This window comes from Lissotriton vulgaris, chromosome 6, assembly GCF_964263255.1.
Source record: "Lissotriton vulgaris chromosome 6, aLisVul1.2, whole genome shotgun sequence".
NCBI classification, from domain to species: Eukaryota; Metazoa; Chordata; class Amphibia; order Caudata; family Salamandridae; genus Lissotriton; species Lissotriton vulgaris.
Window position 1 is genome coordinate 74183063 of NC_141694.1, and position 14379 is coordinate 74197441.

General features: G+C 47.0%; 1 protein-coding gene across 1 annotated transcript; it reads right to left on the reverse strand.

Annotated features, from left to right (window-relative positions):
- Nucleotides 1-11265: 11265 nt before the first annotated feature.
- WWOX (WW domain containing oxidoreductase) lies at nt 11266-13365 on the reverse strand. Its single transcript, XM_086925943.1, has one exon. The coding sequence runs from the start codon at nt 12769-12771 to the stop codon at nt 11524-11526; it is 1248 nt and encodes a 415-aa protein (XP_086782069.1). The 5' UTR covers nt 12772-13365; the 3' UTR covers nt 11266-11523.
- Nucleotides 13366-14379: the final 1014 nt, after the last annotated feature.

Genomic DNA, 14379 nt, shown 5'->3' on the forward strand with positions numbered 1-14379 from the left:
TGCTTTGTTGAAGACGTGGTGAGAGCATGGGTCTAACGGTGATCCAGAGTGGATGGTGTTCTTGATCTCGCTTGTATCCTCTTCGTTGATGCTGGTCCAGGAGAGCAGGCGGTTGGTGCAGGTGGTGGTCGTGGGACCGGTGGTTGTCGGGGCAGTCGGGGCGTTGAAGCTGTCGTGGATGTCGGCGATCTTGCGGTGGAAGAAGGTGGGCAGCGAGTCGCACAGGTCTTGCGAAGGCGGGATGTCGTTGGTGTTGGAGCTGGTGTTGGAGAGTTCCTTCACCATGTTGACGAGCTCTTTGCTGTTGTGTGCATTGTTATCTAGGCGGTCTTTGAATGAGGCCCTCTCGGCGGCTCTGATGAGTTGATGGTGTCTGCGAGTGGCATTCTTGTGGTCTGCACAGCTGTCCGGTGTTCGTTCGCGGAGCCAGTTCATCTCCAGTTTTTGGCATGTTCGTTTGGTGAACCAGGTGGCTTTCTTGCTGGTGTGGCTGTTGGAGGGTGTCTTGAGCGGGGAGAGGGTGTTGGCACAGTTGTCGATCAATTGTCTGAGGTTGCGGGTGGCGGTGTCCGGGTCGGTGGAGTTGGCGGGTGGGCTCTGGGCGAGGGTGGTGGTTAGCTGGTCTTCGGTGACTTTGCTCCAGCCGCGTCGAGGCATCTGTTGGGTGCGGTGGTGCGTGGTGGGCTTCCTGAAGGTGAAGTGGATGCAGTGGTGGTCGGTCCAGTGGGGTTCGGTGGTGTGGTTGAAGGTGACTTGGGGGCTTGCGGTGAAGATGGGGTGGAGCGTGTGGCCGGCGGCGTGGGTGGGTGTTGTCACGAGCTGTCTGAGTTTGAGTTTGGCGAAGTTGTCGATCAGGGTGTTGGAGTTGGTGTTGTTCTTGGGGTGGAAGTTCAGGTCCCAGAGGAAGATGTAGTCCGTGGAGGCGAGGGCGTGTGTGCTGATGAAGTCGGCGATGGAGTCGCTGAACTGTGGTCGGGGTCCGTGGGGTCTGTAGACGAGGGTTCCTCTGGGGGTGGTGTTGGGGTCGGTGTGGACCTGGAAGTGCATGTGTTCGGCGGTGCTGAGGGTGTCGTCGGTGTTGGTCGAGACTCTGAGGATGTTCCTGTGGACGATGGCGATTCCTCCTCCAACGCCGTTGGTACAGTCCCTGCGGGTGATCTTGCAGCCTTCCGGGATGACTACGGCGATGTCGGGAGCTGAGGTGGGGTTCAGCCAGGTCTCCGTCAGGAGGGCGACGTCTGGGGAGGTAGAGTCGAGAAGGTCCCAGAGTTCGACGACGTGTTTGCAGGTGGAGCGGGTGTTGAGGAGGATGCATCTGAGGTAGTTGGGTTCTTTGGTTGGCGGTTTGGTGGGCCGGATGCTGGAAAAGCTGCAGTTCTGGCAGGTGAAGGGTCCTTGGGTGCGCTTCGGGGAGGCCTGGTAGCAGGTGTGTTCTCGTCCGGGGTTGAGTGCGTGGAGGGTGCTGGCATCGTAGCAGAGTCCGGAGTTGTGGTGTTCGCGTGGACCAGGGGTTCTGGCACTGGGCACGGTCCAGGCGTGGATGGGCGCAGACGGGCTTGCCTTAGGTGGACCTTCGGTGCGGTGGCCGCCATAAGAAGGGGAGTTGGGAGGGAGGAGCAGCTTGGAGGTGGGAACGACGAATGGGCGAGCGCGGGGGGGGGGGCGCAGCAGCGGGGAAAGTGGCCGAGAATAGTAGGCGGGGAGAGCGGTCACAGAAGCAGATAAATACAAACTACAATAAACACGGTCACAGAAGCAAATGGGGCACAATGTAAATACAATACAAATACAAGTCTAAAACGACGAGAGGGAGAGCGAGGGCGGGGCCGCAGCGGTGGGGAGAGTGGCAGACAATAGCAAGCGGGAAGAATGGTCACAGAAGCAGATAAATACAAATACAAAATACCATACGGACGGTCCCAGAAGCAAATGGGGCACAATACAAGATACAATGCAAGTCTGAAGCAGGAAAGCAAACCTACGGTCTACCACTGGCCACCTGGGATGAGGCGCAGGTGGTAGCCTGCGGGTTGAGGCGGGCAGAAGCAGCAGCTGGGCAGGGACATGGACGCAGTCAGGTGGAGCTGCGCGGCGTAGGGGATGACCTGCCTGGAGACAGGGTCAAGGGTCGCTCTCACTGCAGCGCAGCGGTCGCTATATGAAGGGACTCGTCTTGCCCCAAATGGCCTGCCAGTGGCATATGTTATGTTATGTTATGTTATGTTATGTTAATAACTTTTATTAGGCGCACAGCTGCCCCAGCAAAGGGGCGTCCTGGTGCCTGATCAAGTGCCACAACACAACAAATCGATGCTGGAAAGAGAGGGAATCATGGGCCAGACCCAGTAAGAAGGCTCTGAAGCGCAGGGGTACCACCAACACACATGTTGCACCAGGCTCAGGAGTCTTAGGCTCACTATACAGGAGACTATTATCCCGGTAAATCAGGGGCTGCCCAGAGGTACCAACTGCTTGGGCCTCAGTCTGCTGCCAAATTCCCTTAAGAATTTGGCACTCTTTCTGCTCCTTGCAGAACTCTTCCTTGGAGGGACACCCTTCCAGCTACCAGTTGCTCAGTTTACGCAGGTTCTCTAGTTAAGCCACATGTTTCTCTGTAGGTACGAGGGTGTCCCCCTCATGTTTCACCTCCTCCCGGTCCATAAGAATTTCAAAAGCGGGTTTGCAGCACCCCTTGCTCTTCCTCTTTTTGGCAGGTACCTTGGCCATTCTTCCATGGTCCAGGTCCTTCTAACCACCCTCACGAGCTGCCATGGACTGTGTGGTCAGGCACACCCACTCTGGTAACTCCATCATCTCCAAGTGTGACCTGAGCTCCACCTCCTTCCAGATGGTGTGCTCCAGGTCATTGCCCAGCAGACAATTCACAGGCATGGACGGATTCACGGCTACCTTAAGCAGACCTGAGGCCCACCCCCACTCAAAGGGAACGGGAGCCACAGGGTAGTGTCTCTCACGGTTGTCAGCAGCAACAACTTGGTGGAACGTGTTAGGGGCTACCTGCCCTGAAGGTACCAGATGACATCTGATGGTTTTCATGCTGGCTTCTGTGTCTTTCAGAGCCTTCACCCTCTGCCCATTGATAGACACTCACTGACTGTACTTCATAGTATTGTTATGCATGTGGGACCTCCCAGGGGCACTAGGGTCAATTCTTCATTCCCCCTAAAACTATCTTGGGCAATCTCCTTCCCAAGCGCTACGCTATCCAACCACAGTGACTGTCTACCGGTGGCGGGCTGGACCCACCTGGGAGACCTGGCATTCCCTTTGTAGTGCCCTTCCTGCTGGCACTCATAGAACTTCATGAGAGCCTTCCCTGTAGACTAATTCTCAGGGAACTGTTTTGTCTTTTTATCAACAGGGACCCTGACCCACAGTACTAGTTTGGAGCCCTTTAGAGAACTCCTTACTCTTTCTGTCCCCCTCCTTCTTCTGGTGAGGACCCTCCCCAGATAAATTTCTGTGGATCCTGGTACTAACCCAGTGGTCTGCCTCCCTAGCAAGCTCTCTGGGGTGAGGGAGCTTACCATCAACAAGGTGTTGTCACAGATCTGGAAACCAAAGATTGAGATTATGCTCTGTTGCAAACAAAGTATACAACCCCAGGTAATCTTTACCTCACTGCCCTTCACTCAACCATACAGTGCCTTTCAAAAAACATCCATACAATCCACCCAGGTCTGTTGGTAAATCTTCTGACTATCCCTGAGTTTCTGTCTTTATTTCTCAGGGGACCGATCAAACGTTCTGAAGGGCCTCCTTTGTGGGGGGATACCTCATGCTGTCACTCCCTTCTAAGACCAGTAGTGTCCCCCCCCTCATTAGGGATATGTCTAAAAACACTAGCCCCCCCCCCAATCTGCCTCAGGGACCTTGTGCATTTGGAGTGCAATTTTTTAGTCCTCAAACCATCGATCTATGTCGTCTCCCATCAAAATATCAGACAGCAGACCCTTGGGTATGTGTACCACCTTGTCAGAGGGCACTGAAGAAGTTCTGCCACCATCACTGGTGGACTTCACCAGCCTTGCCTTGATGTTCAGCTCTCACAGGCTCAACTCCTGAGCCAACATTAGTTTTTTTTCCTCACTTGCCAACCAGGCTTTCGTTTCCTCCTTGTCAAAGGCTAATCACGTTTAGCTTTCCTCCAAGGCTAGCATTTTCTCCTTTAAGGTTTTTCCTTCTCCAATGTGAGCTTAGCTATCTCCAAAATGAACTTTGTTTCTTCCCTCCTGTCCTTCAACTACTCTGGGGACAGGCCTTTGGATGACACACTGCCCCCTGCCCTGGAAGTGGCCCTCAATCCAGGAAGTAAGTTGCCCTCCTCCTCTTAAGACTCTGGTCCGAATCCTCCTCCTCATCCAGCTCTTCCATTTAACAAAGAATGGCAGACCATGATCTCAGTGCCTTTTGCAGCTCTACCATTCTGATGGTGTTTTCTATAGAAAGTCCAAACTCCTTGTAGAAATCCTTGAGTTCGGCTACAGAGTAACCTTCAAGTTTGACCAGCTCAAACTCCATTCTTGCAGGTCCAAATGCACAACCTCCAATCAGAGACATGTTTTAGAGTAAAAGGCAAAAATGCAAATCAGGGAGACTTGAAAAATCAAAAATGCCAATGAGAGAGAGTAGGGAAAAAATATCAATGAGGATCAGAAACAATTGATTCGATTTGGTCCAGACATGGATAGTAGTGTACACCAAATTACTGTAAAGCATTGCACAAACACAAGTCCTATTCTCACCGCTGATCACCAATGTTAGAAACTGGGTCTGTAGTTGGCAGAGGTTTGCATCCAGCCCAAGTTGGGACCACAATCCTAGTCAGGGTAAGTCAGATATACAACCTATATTAACCTGTGTTCACCCTCTGGTAGCTTATAACAGAGCAGCCAGGCATAACTTAAGAGGCAATGTGGAAAATATTTGTGCATACTTTAATTATAGTAAGCCAGTGAAACACCACAAAAACACTCCACACCAGTTTAGAAAAATAAAGAAAATGTATCTGAGTAGAACACGATCAAACAACAAAAATCCCATCAGTGTAAGTCAAGATATGAATTTTTAAAGATTAAATGCCAAAACAGTGCTTAGAAGTCAATATCGCGGAAAGGTTTCTTGAGGTCGTACTAGACCGGGATGAACACAAAGTTCGGGCCGACCGCGATGGAGGGCATGCCAGATACAGAACCCATGCAGGGTCCGCTGAAAAAGTACCTTTGTATGGAGCAAGAGTCTAGGTCAAATACTCTATGCGTCGGTTAAGATTTAATCAGTCGGGTCAATCCACCGGAGTCAAGCCTAGCAGTTGGTGTGAAAGGGTCGGCGCTGCGAAGTCGACAATCGTAGCAGTGCCGTCAAACCTCCTAGTAGGAACCCGGGCCAGTTGCTAATCGCACTGCATCGGCGGCCACTGCGTTGGTTCCGATCGGCGCAACAGACAATCTCTTGATCTTCTAAAATTGGCCGTTCCAGTAGATTACATTACGAAGGATAATAGTCCCTATAATTTTATGGCAATGAAACATTGGATAGCGTATTCCAGATCGCTATCATTGATTTAGCTTTATCTCCTATAACCAGCTCTGTTGATACATTCAGTCCCTGCACTAGATGATAGGTGATTTGGTAAGGATAGGTACTTCTAAAAAGCCACATGGTGTAATTGACTGGACGCGTAATATTGTAACAAGAATTGATCTCTTGCAATCATCAGAATGTGTATTTTTTGTAAGTGCTGATTGCCACTTTAAGAATGAATAATTACGACTGGTAGTCTACTTAAAGGACTTGTATAACTTCAGAAATTGAATGTTATTAAACTGTGAAGCGCTCTGACACACACTCTTGGGTCATGTTCTAGCTATAGAAAACACTAAATAAATAAAATGTAAAAGGTGTCACTTCGTCAAGTTTTGCAGAAAACTGCTTTAGAACCCACTTCTAAGGCTCAGGACTTGAGTGGGGCACCTCAGGCAAAGGTAAAACACAGATGGCAGAATCCAACAACACCATCAGAATTGTAAGAGGTCTTTTCCAACCTAGAAACTTCAGATAACAGGAGGCAAGTCAACAAGCCCTTGGAGAATCTTGGTTTGAAGGATGCAGTAAACAGGTCCAGTCTTTCTCACTCCCAGACAAGAAGCAGCAGGCCAACACAACAGAGCAGGTAGCAAAGTGGCAGTCCCTCCCACAGCACAGCAGGTCTTCTTCCAGGCAAATAGTCCTTTGTTTCAGTAGAGATCTGAATTGGTGGTGTCAGTGGTCCAGTATTTATACCTAAATGTGCCTTTGAAATGGGGGAGACATCAAAGAGACCTTTGACCATAACAAGGTCCCTGCCTTTCTTGTCCTGGATCCAGACGCACTACAAGTGGGGGAGGGGGGGTGGAGGTATGCGTCTCTTTGATTGGGAACAGGCACAGCCCTATTCAGGTGCAAGTGTCAGCTCCTCCCTCCCAATCTTCCCCAGGAAGGCCAATATGCCTGGTGATGGGCTATCCGGAAGCAAATGTCACACCCCAGATCCATTTGTGTGACTGTATAGGGGGAATGCACAAAGCTCAGCTGTCACCCAACCCAGTTGTGTATTCAGAGACAGTCAGAGGCAGAGACTGATTAAAGTAAGCAAATGCCAACTTTCTAAAAGGGGCGTCTTCCAACATACAACTTAAAATCTGATTTTACCATATGTTGTGATTTTAAATTGTGAATCCAGAGACACCAAACTTCTATCTTTTCCCAATTGGAAATTACACTTAAGATGTTTTAAGGCACTCCCAATGCTAAACTGTGGGAGACATAGGCATTGCAGTAGTGAAAAATGAATTTAGCAATTTTTCACTACCAGTACATGTAAAACTCAAAAGTACATGTCCTACCTTTAAAAATACACTGCACACTGCCCATAGGGCTGCCTTGGGCCAACTTTAGGGGTGACATATGTAATAAAAGGGAAGGTTTGGGTCTGGCAAGTATGTGAACTTGCCAGGTCGAAATGGCAGTTTACAACAGCGCACACAGAATCTGAAGTGGCAGGCCTGAGCCATGCTTAAGGGCTACTGATGTGGGTGGCACAATCAGTGCTGCAGGCCCACTAGTATCATTTAATTGACATGCCCTAGACACATATAGTGCACTTTACTAGGGACTTGCAAGTAAATTAAATATGCCAATTGTGGATAAGCTAATGTTACCATGTTTATAGTACAGAGCATATGCACTTTAGCACTGGTTACAAGTGCCCAGAATCCTAATGCCATCAAAAATAAGGTCACTAAAACAGGTTAGGAGGCAAAAAAGTCAGGGGCAACCACACCAAGTATGCCAGGTCCAACAGTTATATAGTGCATAATTTGTCCATGTGGTATTTTTTAAAAAGAGAATCCATATCAAATCAAGAAATAAAATTAGGCAGCATGAATCCAGAATTTGCTACAAGCACATTACAGTCCCAACGGCAAATAATTTTTGGAACACCAGCATTCTGTATTTGACCTCAATTGGACAAATTGTAGTAACAGTAGTGCTGTAGACTCTGCTTTACTAAGACAAAACAGTTTAAATGACTTATCAGAAATCTGCATTATATTTTAATATAGAAACTGACGAGGCATGAAAGCCGCCGTAGGAAGTAACGGAGCCGAGTGATTGAAATTCCACACAGTCGCTTTGAAAAAACAACAACAAACAGAAGAACTAAAGAATTAAAGACTCAAAATGTACCAAGATGCAAGACTCCGATGACCAGATGGAGAAACCCGAATCTATGCATCTCAACCACACTAGATCACAATAATCCTACACTCACAGTCCCAGCCCTGAGGAAGACCTTCTTTGAAATCCTCCTGGTCCCCAGCACGAAGGTCTAAACTCGTCAGCACCCATCCAATTCACCTTTCACTTTCATAGGACTCAGAGTATCAGTAACAAATAGGAATACTAATAAGGACTCAACAAGCTTAGCAAAAAATTGGATGGCCTAAACTTTGAATATTATTACAACGACTCTCTGAGCCTAGTATTTTTAAGGGCCACTTAGTGACAAATTACCAAGGAGTACTATTTTTGCGTATCCTGGTAGAGACAAAAAGTAGTATTATGACCAAACAAGCTAAATGTGGAATGCACTGTATATATTGACATGCACTGGTTTTGAATATTGTCTATAATTCTTTCACAAACGATCAAAAAATTATTTTGAAATGAAGATTGTATGTACAAATAGAATATAAAAAGTAATCAAACTGTGCTTTGTTGGGAAATTCAAGGATATTTCAATTTTTTTTTAAAACACAGAAGATGAATGGAATATTTGAAGAGAAAAGGTCGTTTTGTTGTGTTCATTGATGGATAAAGAAAAATTAATTGTGTTGTTGTGTACCTACCTTAAATGTTAAAAAATTGCAAATTATACTGTTCATTTACTGAACCTGCCGTGGAAAATAGCTAGATCCATGGTAATGAGTAATCCAAGAATTTATGGTCCTAGAGGTATTTTGTTTTGTTAATAACAGGCCCACTAGTAGCATTTAATTGACATGCCCTGGTCACATATAGTGCGCTTTACTAGGGACTTACAAGTAAATTAAATATGCCAATTGTAGATAAGCTAATGTTACCATGTTTAGATTACAGAGCATATGCACTTCAGCACTGGTTAGAAGTGCCCAGAATCCTAACACCATCAAAAATAAGGTCACTAAAACAGGATGTTAGGAGGCAAAAAAGTCAGGGGCAACCACACCAAGGATGCCAGGTCTAACAGATATATAGTGCATAACTTGTCCATCTGGTATTCTTTAAAAGGAGAATCCAAATCAAATCAAGAAATAAAATTGGGCAGCATAAATCCAGAATTTGCTACAAACACATTACAGTCCCAACGGTAAATCATTTTTGGAACACCAGCATTCTGTATTCGACCCCAAATGGACAAATTGTAGTAACAGCAGTGCTGTAGACTCTGCTTTACTAAGACAAATAAGTTTAAATGACTTATCAGAAATCAGTAATATATTTTAATATGGACACCCGTTAGCTCAACATAACCGCTCCAGGTGATGATTCCATTTACAATTGAACACAATCAACACTAATGCGGAACAGCAAAGCCATTTCCCAGACTCCTCTAGCACACAATGACATCACCTGAAACTGCCAGAACCTCACTTTGGAGAAAGATGGATAGCCCATTTCATAAAAAAGCAAAGTGACAAACCAAGGAAAGAGTGGACCATAATGAAAAGGGTAACCAGTGGGTTTGAGGACTCACAAGAAACACCTGAACATGTGCGCTCTTGGAGCATCTGTGATTCCCTCAAGCTAATTATCGCAGCAATTAAAGGACAGCACTATTACCGGATGTCAGCCACTGAAGAACCTTTCAGGTATAGTTTGAGCAACAAACCTCAACAATTCCCCCACCCTCTTTCTCATGAGTGCTATTCGGCTTTTCATTCAACTGTTCAATGGGTACTTTTTCCTAGTCAGCGTCTTGAAATATACAAAACTCATTTACGTGAGCACGTTATTTTCCTACATAGTGTGTGTAATGGGTACTGAGCGTGCATCCTACTGATTATTTCTATCTATTTAACTCACAGCTCTTATGTTCACGAATCCTAGAACATTGCTGGGTATGTACTGTGATTTATTTGTTTAATGTGTAAATTAAAAAAAAAAATGCGCACAATGTTGATTGTTCCATTTTGCACTTCATGCTTTATGAACACTGTCCACATACAATAGAGTAACACCCTGAGGATGACCTCTGTAAAATTATTCTTTTTTTTTCTGTTGGAGGACGAAATGCGTCAGCAGCATACATATGGTATTGAGGAATGTAAGATTTATACAGGACATTTCCCTAAATTTTAGAGTGAAGACATTCCAAGCATATGAACTCTCATGCGGACCATTGGAATACGACCACACCGCATTTCACCTAATTTTAAAAAAAAAGGTAAACCCTAACATCCGACCTTCCCCCCCCCCAAACCCACAGACCATGCATAAAACCTCTGCATCATCCTGGACTCTTCACTCTCAATGAACCGCCAAATCAATGCTGTTTCATCTGCCTGCTTCCACATGCTGCGCCTGCTTTTTAAGATCTTCAAGTGGCTCCCCATCGAGTCCAGGAAAACAGTCACCAATGCATGCGCTAGCAGCAGACTCTACTATGGAAATACACTATGCGGGCACCACCCATCTAAAGAAACTGGAGAACAGCCAGAACACCACCGCTAGACTCCTCCTCAGCATTCCACGCCGCAGCCACATCACTGGCCACCTGAGAGACCTTCACTGGCTATCAACAAAAAGAATTACCTTCAAGCTCTTCACGCATCCCCTACAAAGCGGACCTGCATACCTCAACCACCGCCTCTCCTTCTAGATTCCTACCAGACATTTCCACTCGGCCCAACTGGCCCTGGCCACCATCCCACGGAACCGCAAGACCACGGCTGGAAGAAAATCCTTCTCCTACCTTGTTGGAAAGACCTGGAACTCCCTTCTCCTGCACCTCAGGCAATCACCATCACTGACACAGTTGAAGGAGTACCTCAAGACCTGGCTCTTCAACTGAATTGCAGAACCCACACACACAAACACACACACTCAGTGCCTTGGGACCCTTACGGGTGAGTAGTCGCACTTTATAAGAAACCTGATTATCAAGGACTTCGTAAACTCTATGTTAAATAACACCTTAGCTGCTATGGAACGTCCAGCTCCAGTGCTGAACGTTCCATTGCGCAGGTGCAGCTGGAACATCCAACGGCAGCACTCCCGAGGTAGTGGTGCCGTCGGCCGTTGGACTGGGCGCAGCACTTATGAGGTTAATGGACACTGTGACCTCACGTTGGCACCTTTTTCGTTATTTCTTATTAATTCATTATGTGTATCTATAACATTTGTGTTTCTTCATGTAATAACTTTTGTGGAGTGCTTACAACTAATTTAAATAACATAAAGCCGTTTAAGTTAACACACCAATATAAATTATTGTGCATTATATGAATATTTTACATTTATGGCAATGAAGGGCCTTTCTCTCGTTTCTTGTCTTAAACAATAACTGAATTTTAAATTAAATAGTGATCCTTTTACCAAAAGTGGAAACATTAAAAGCTGATCACCCCCCCATTCGCTGAAATGTTACCCCTTTTGTTCCACCTTACTGAAGCACAGAAGAGTACACCCAAAGATGCTTTAATAATTATTTGGAGACAAATATACATTGTTACACTTTATTTTAAACTTTAATTAGGCTATGATCAAAATCAACTAAAACTGTCCCCAGAAAAAAATTACCCATTTCACTGGTAATGTATTCCTAATTTCCCAGTAGCACTTTAAAGTGTATTATTAATTTGTAAAGCGTACAATTAATAGAAGCTCATCTATGTCTGATTTAATTGGAATGCCATGAAGTCATATACATGCAATTAGTCCATAGCAGTAAATTTGAAAGCCTGAGTCCTTGTATCCTCATTATGATATTGCCTGCACACCAAGTCGTTCCTGGATTAGTCTTTCACTCAGCTCCCACAAGGCTGCAGCCGTTCCCTCAGTCTGGGCTTCTTGAGAGGGCAAGCAGCGGCAGCAATTGTTGAAGTACATTCCTCCGATACCCTCCAGATCTGGGGAGATGGCACAGTATACAGAGGTTGCTGCACCCTGCTGCATGGATTTTGTAAATGGCCTGGCAAAGGTGAAAAGCAGGGTATACACCCACCAGCTGCGATGGATGGAGGAGTACATCATATTCCCTGGATGCACTGCATTGGAGGTCACGCCTTTGGGAGAGAGACGGCGGTTCAGCTCATTGGAGAACAGTATATTGCAAAGTTTTGACCGATTGTATGCTAACATTGCCCAGTACTCCCTCTTAGGTGGAGAAAGCACTCCAAGGTCAAGTTTCCCAGAGGAATCCTTAATATCTGTAAACCTGTGAGATTCTGATGACACTATAACAACTCTTGAAGGAGATGAGCGACGCAGAGACTCCTGAAGAAGGTGAACGAGATAAAAATGTCCTAGGTGGTTTGTCTGGAAGGTGGATTCCAGCCCGTCTTCAGTCAGGCTCCAGGAGCTTCCAAAAATGGCAGCATTGCAGATCAACAGATGAAGAGGCACATTCTTGGCTCTGAATGTTTCTGCGAAATGCTGAACACTGCGGAGGGATGCGAGATCCAAGGGTATCACCTCTACCTTGGCTTTATGCCATTCTTCCAAAATTTGGCGCTTGGCTTCCTCTGCTCGCACCAGGTTCCTGCATGCTAAGATAACAGTTGCCCCATGCAGAGCAAAAGATTTGGCTGTTTCAAAGCCGATGCCAGAGTTTGCTCCAGTGACAATAGCCACTTTGTCGGTCAGATCAAGGCCTTGCAGTATCTCCATGGCTGTGGTGCTCCCATCATACCGTTGCCTAGTACTGGCTCTTACAGGGCCGTCTTCGACAGTGAAGGCTAGCCGCGGGTCAAGGTAAGTTGTTCTTTTGTTCAAGTGGTCCACATAGAATACTTGCCCATTAGCATCGGTCTCCTGCTCCCAACCGTATGGCAGCTCTCCTGCCACGCGCTTTCTTTTGCCAGTTTTGGGATGCTCCCACTGGGTCTTCTCTTCCCCATGATTCGCAAAGTAGACCCATCCGTCGCGGGTGCTCCTCTCCTCCCAGCCCGGAGGCAGCTCCTCCTCGCTGTCAGTGTCCTCAAGGCCAGCGTACTTCAGGGCAGCCATGGATGGCAGCTGTCTGCTGGGGCCTCTAGAGATAGCAATGAGTAGCTTATGTTGGCGCAGCTGTGCAAGTGCCCACAGCGTTAGGCAGGCCTCACCACAGAAAAGGTTCTGTGCCTCAAGATATTAGGTTACATACAACACGAGCTGTATTTGAAGAGATGCATTGATGCACGGGCTTCAGATGCTACTAAGGATATGGTTGATGCAGAGAGGACTGAGTTGTGCCAGAGGATACGGTGACCCTCAGGTGGTTCGAGCTGTGCCCGAGGAGATGGTGACCCTCAGGTTGGAGCTGTGCCTGAGGATATGGTGATCCTCAGGTTGGAGCTGTGCCTGATGAGATGGTGACCCTCAGGTTGGAGCTGTGTCTGATGAGATGGTGACCCTCAGGTTGGAGCTGTGTCTGAAAAGATGGTGACCCTCAGGTTTAAGGTGAGCTGGGATATGCAGAAAGGTGATCTCCCACCTGCCCCTTGGATTGGCTATGAAGTTACTCTGTCTGCTGCTGACCTAGAGGACGCCTCCAGCCCTGGCACCGAGAGGGCGGTCACAGAAGTCGAGTTAATCGGCTTGTGTCCGTCGGTGGACGCGGAAGACTCCTCCTGCGCATGCTCAGAGACGAGAAACTGCTCTTCGCCCCATGTATGGTGGAAAAACAAGATATTTTGTTTAAAAGCGATTCTCACAAAATCGAATTGTATTTTGATAAAACATAACGCACGTTAATAATCGGTTCTCGCACTTAAACTTTCTTAAAAATTCACCCGCCCCGGGTAGAACTCACTCTTGCCCCAGCCTGAGGCAACACTGCTCTCCTGCGCACGCGCGAGGGTCACAGCTCTTATGCGCGAAAGCAGGCGTTCCACTGAGCAGGAGATCACTCACCGCGTGCGCAGTTATTAACTTCCAATCTTACCATAACCTACTGACCCGAGGGGCGCCCGGGCGATCTTGCTCCGGAAGTGACGTCTCTGGGAGTCTCCTCTGTGAGACTACATCCGGAAATTTCGTGCTGCGCATGCCTCATGAAGTGACATCCCTGGGTACCTGCACCAAGTGGGTAGCGCATGCGTAGATCTGTATTCACAACCTCCGGAAGTGGAGTCCTTGTGTGCATGACTCGCGTACAGTTGAGCTGCAGTCCGGAAGTGACTTCTTCTGTTACTGCAAACAGTTCAGCTGCAGCTCCAGGGGCGCTCCGAAGCAAGGGGCTCTATCTCCAAGGGCTGTGAGGCCTGGTAAGTCAGAAATTAGGCTGGGGAGGGGAAGAGAGGGGGCCCACTGGAGAGAGGCGGAGCTCAGGGGGTTAATGCGCCTCCTGCACAAAGTCTGTCAGAATATTACAGGACTCTATTTTATATGGATAGCTCGATGGGTTAATGTGTCTCCTGCAGAGAGTCTGCCAGCATATTACAGGACTGTATTTTATATGCATAGCTCAGTGGATTAACGTGCCTCCTGCAAAGAGCCTGCCAGCATATATCAGAACTTTATTTTATATGGATTGGTCAGTCAGTGGGTGTAAAGTATGCTGTATCCAATAATAATCCAGAAAGAAGTAGTAGGCAAGTTCAAGATACATCCAAATGTAGGCTTTATTCTTCAAGA

Coding starts and splice junctions, on each gene's coding strand:
- WWOX (XM_086925943.1), bottom strand. CDS start 12,771: ATGGCTGCCCTGAAGTACGCTGGCCTTGAGGACACTGACAGCGAGGAG.